The sequence below is a fragment of the Carlito syrichta genome, unplaced genomic scaffold (assembly GCF_000164805.1).
Source record: "Carlito syrichta isolate Samal-C Ts95f unplaced genomic scaffold, Tarsius_syrichta-2.0.1 Scaffold315804, whole genome shotgun sequence".
Taxonomy (NCBI): Eukaryota; Metazoa; Chordata; class Mammalia; order Primates; family Tarsiidae; genus Carlito; species Carlito syrichta.
In genome coordinates this window covers 346,373-349,554 of record NW_007259900.1, presented here as the reverse complement: position 1 = coordinate 349,554, position 3,182 = coordinate 346,373, and the positions used below count along the sequence as shown (strand labels likewise).

At 38.6% G+C, this 3,182-nt stretch overlaps 2 protein-coding genes across 2 annotated transcripts in view; one reads left to right on the top strand and one right to left on the bottom strand.

The window, feature by feature from the left end:
- SLC35A5 (solute carrier family 35 member A5) overlaps positions 1-337 on the bottom strand; it is a 19,905-nt gene extending 19,568 nt beyond the window's left edge. Inside the window, exon 1 of the mRNA XM_008073288.2 lies at positions 275-337. The gene's annotated coding sequence lies outside the window, so the exon portion shown is untranslated. The remainder of the gene's footprint in view (positions 1-274) is intronic.
- The window catches only part of ATG3 (autophagy related 3), a 37,648-nt gene continuing 34,478 nt past the window's right edge, over positions 13-3,182 (top strand). The window contains exons 1-2 of the mRNA XM_008073289.1: positions 13-113; positions 2,923-2,964. Of these exons, the coding sequence (XP_008071480.1) occupies positions 42-113; positions 2,923-2,964 (114 nt within the window). The 5' untranslated portion in view covers positions 13-41. The remainder of the gene's footprint in view (positions 114-2,922; positions 2,965-3,182) is intronic.

Here is a 3,182-nt window from a genome sequence, read left to right as displayed (position 1 = left end):
CCCCCCCCCGCCGGGGGGCCGGCCGCCACTCCGGCCCCAGGATGCAGAATGTGATTAACACGGTGAAGGGAAAGGCACTGGAAGTCGCCGAGTACCTGACCCCGGTCCTTAAGGTAAGCCAGGCCGGGCTTGCCAGGGGCTGTCAGGCACACGCTCAACTCTGCCAGGACTGGGCGCCGAGGCGTCCCTCCCTTCTTCGCCGGCGGGGAAAGGAGGAGGAAGGTGGCAAGGGTGGGACACGGGGAAAAGGCGCGGCCCCCGCCCGCGGTCTCACCCGGCTTTTCTTGAGGGCTTTCTGGCTCTTCAGGGGTGCGCTGCAGCGACGCTCAGTGTGTGTGTTCCTGTCCTCACCCGTCATAACTGCGCGCCTGGGTACGTCGGGTTGGAAGGTGGTGGGCAGGTGAGCAGCTTTAGGAACCCTGAATTCTGACGTCGGAAGTCTTTTAGACTTTTTAAACAAGGACTCTGCTTATTGTTATTTTTAGTGAGAACAGTATTTCGTGCTGCAATGACATAGGTATCCCTCCTTTTTTTTTCTTCTTTCAAATTTCATAGACCGTCTCTAGTTATAAGTCCGAGATAGGTGAGTTGTGACTGAAGCCCTAACTGGCTTGGATTTCAGAGGAACGAGGTGAAATTTGCAACATTGTCTCATTCAGTAACCTTGAACCCAGCCGACAAGCCAAGCCTCTTTCTGCCAAACTTTTAAGATAGCCGCTGCTGGTTATTAACCTTAGACCAGTGATGATAAGGAGCAGCTTGGTCCTTCCGTATATATAATTTTTTGTATATGGGCAACAGTACAGCATTTTCAAAGTAAATGTTGTAACAGGATAGCTATTAAAAGCAGTGACTGATTGATTTCTTATTTTCAAAGGTAAATTTCTGGAACTGCCTTCAAGTTTTTCTTTTATAAGAAAAACTTTTAAACTCTCTTGGAGTTTTTTTTTTTTTTTTTTGGTGATTCTTAGTTTTTTTGTTTGTTTTTGCTTCTTGAAAAGTGAGCAGCGTTAGTAAATGAATTGCAAATTCTTTCTTAGTTTTTATTTTTTCAGTTTTCAATTAGAATTTTACCAGTCTCGGTGTGGGATAAAATATTCTGATATTCTGGAAGAGTAGTGGACTTTGCTCTCTTTCTGTGACAGAGGGAAATGTTAGGTCTGTACTTTTTTAATATGTTATTTCTAAGACTCCTTTTAAAACAATTCGTTGTTGGCCAAGTAAGAAGAAAGTCGAGAGGGGGTCTTGCTCGTACCAGGGTGTGATGGAGGGGGAGATGTGGGGGAGAGGAATGCCCCCCACACACACAAAAGAAAAAAGTCGGAAATGACTATAAATGAGAATTCCAGCTCTTGCTTTGCTTATATTTTTTACTATGACAGTTAATTAAGATTACTCACTTAACTATTTAAAATTTTTAAATAATTTTGACATTTGATTCAACTGCTTCTTTTACATATTACCTTTTTAGGATAGCATGTCTTTGTAGGTATATACATTTTTATACACAATTGTTACAATTTTTAGTTTCAGGAAGAGAGGAGCAAAATACTTCCCAAATTACATATGAAATAGCTATTTTATAGGCCAGTTTTATTGTATTAACTTTATGACATAGAATTATGTTTTGAGGACTAATTCAACTTGTTCGCCAAAGTGAATAGGAAGTGTTAGCATGTCAATATGTATGGTATATACTTTTAGTAAAAAGGAAAGCACAATTAATGACCCTCCCTTTGTCACTCCTGTGCAAACTGAGAGAATTTTTGTAGTTTCCTGCTAATGACAGCAAGGAGATAAACAAAATCTCCAGGAAAGAAATAATGGCCTTCCCCTAGCAAATAAAAATTAAGAAAAATTGTGGTTTTTTGGAGACTGTACATGCAGTAAAAGCCAGAGTTCTTACAATCATCGTTAAGGCTGTTCTTGATGGGGAAAGGCCCCAGTTTCATCTTCTTCTGTATCACATGATCATTCTTGCTTAAGCTAACCTGGCCTCTTTCTTATTCCATCAAGCACACTCTTGGTTCCAGGATTTTGCGTGCTCTTCCCTCTGCCTGATATGCTTCCCCCCACATCCTTATGGGTTTTTCCTTTCCTTAAGGTTTTCAAGTCATCTCAATGACTCTGTTCTCTTACCATTCTGTTTTAAGTGACTATCTCTCCCCCAGTACCCCACAATTCCCTCTCTGCTTCATTTTTTTGGTAATATGGCATTCATTGCCATTTGGCTTTTCTTCAATTAGAGTAAAAATTCCTTATAAGGCAAGAATGAATTTGGGTCTGTTATATTTACACTTTATCCCTATTGCCTCACATAGTGCCTGGCACATATTTGTTGAATGAATGATGTTCAGAAGTGAGACTTTACATTATTGTAGACTCTACCACAAAATTTTACATATAACTTAAAGTTTAGAAAAATGTAGTCATTAGCAACCTTGCTATAGAGAAGAGAATATTGTGTCAGTATCTTGGTGGAGGTGAGAATAATGGGAAAATGTTAAATGATTTATAATACTATGTATGTCTACAGAAGACATTGGCTGAATTGTAAGATGTCTAAACATCTCTAAGACATGCTTGCTGTGCTGTGCTGTAAAATAAAAACTTTTGTTCATTTCACAGAACCACCGTGAGGCTTCATTTTTATTTAAACCTTTGAATGTTTACATAGATGACACTGATCACATAGTAGTATAATTCTTTTCATGTCTTTTTCCTACATTAGACATGTATATTCCTGTAGTCAGGTACCAGTGAAATAGATACATATAAATAGAAAGAGATGTAGATAAAGATCTCTATATATGTATTTGTACATGTTTCCATTGCCTAGAAGGGTACTGGCAAATGTCTTTCCCCAAAACATTTTTAATTGAAAATAAAAGATGACATAATACTGTTTTTGCTTTCCTTTAGGAATCAAAGTTTAAGGAAACAGGGGTGATCACTCCAGAAGAGGTAAGTGTTGAAGATATGCTGAAGCCTTTATAGTTTATGATTATATTAAACTAGGTGACTTTTCTGTTTTTTAAGAAAACATCTTGAGCTTTCATTTTGATTTGAGTAAAATTAGATTTTATTATTTTAATCACTATATTAGTGATTTGTGGGGATTTGTACTTCCCATAGAAGGAAAGATGTAACTTCCCTCTCAGTTTGCCACTTCTCATATTTCT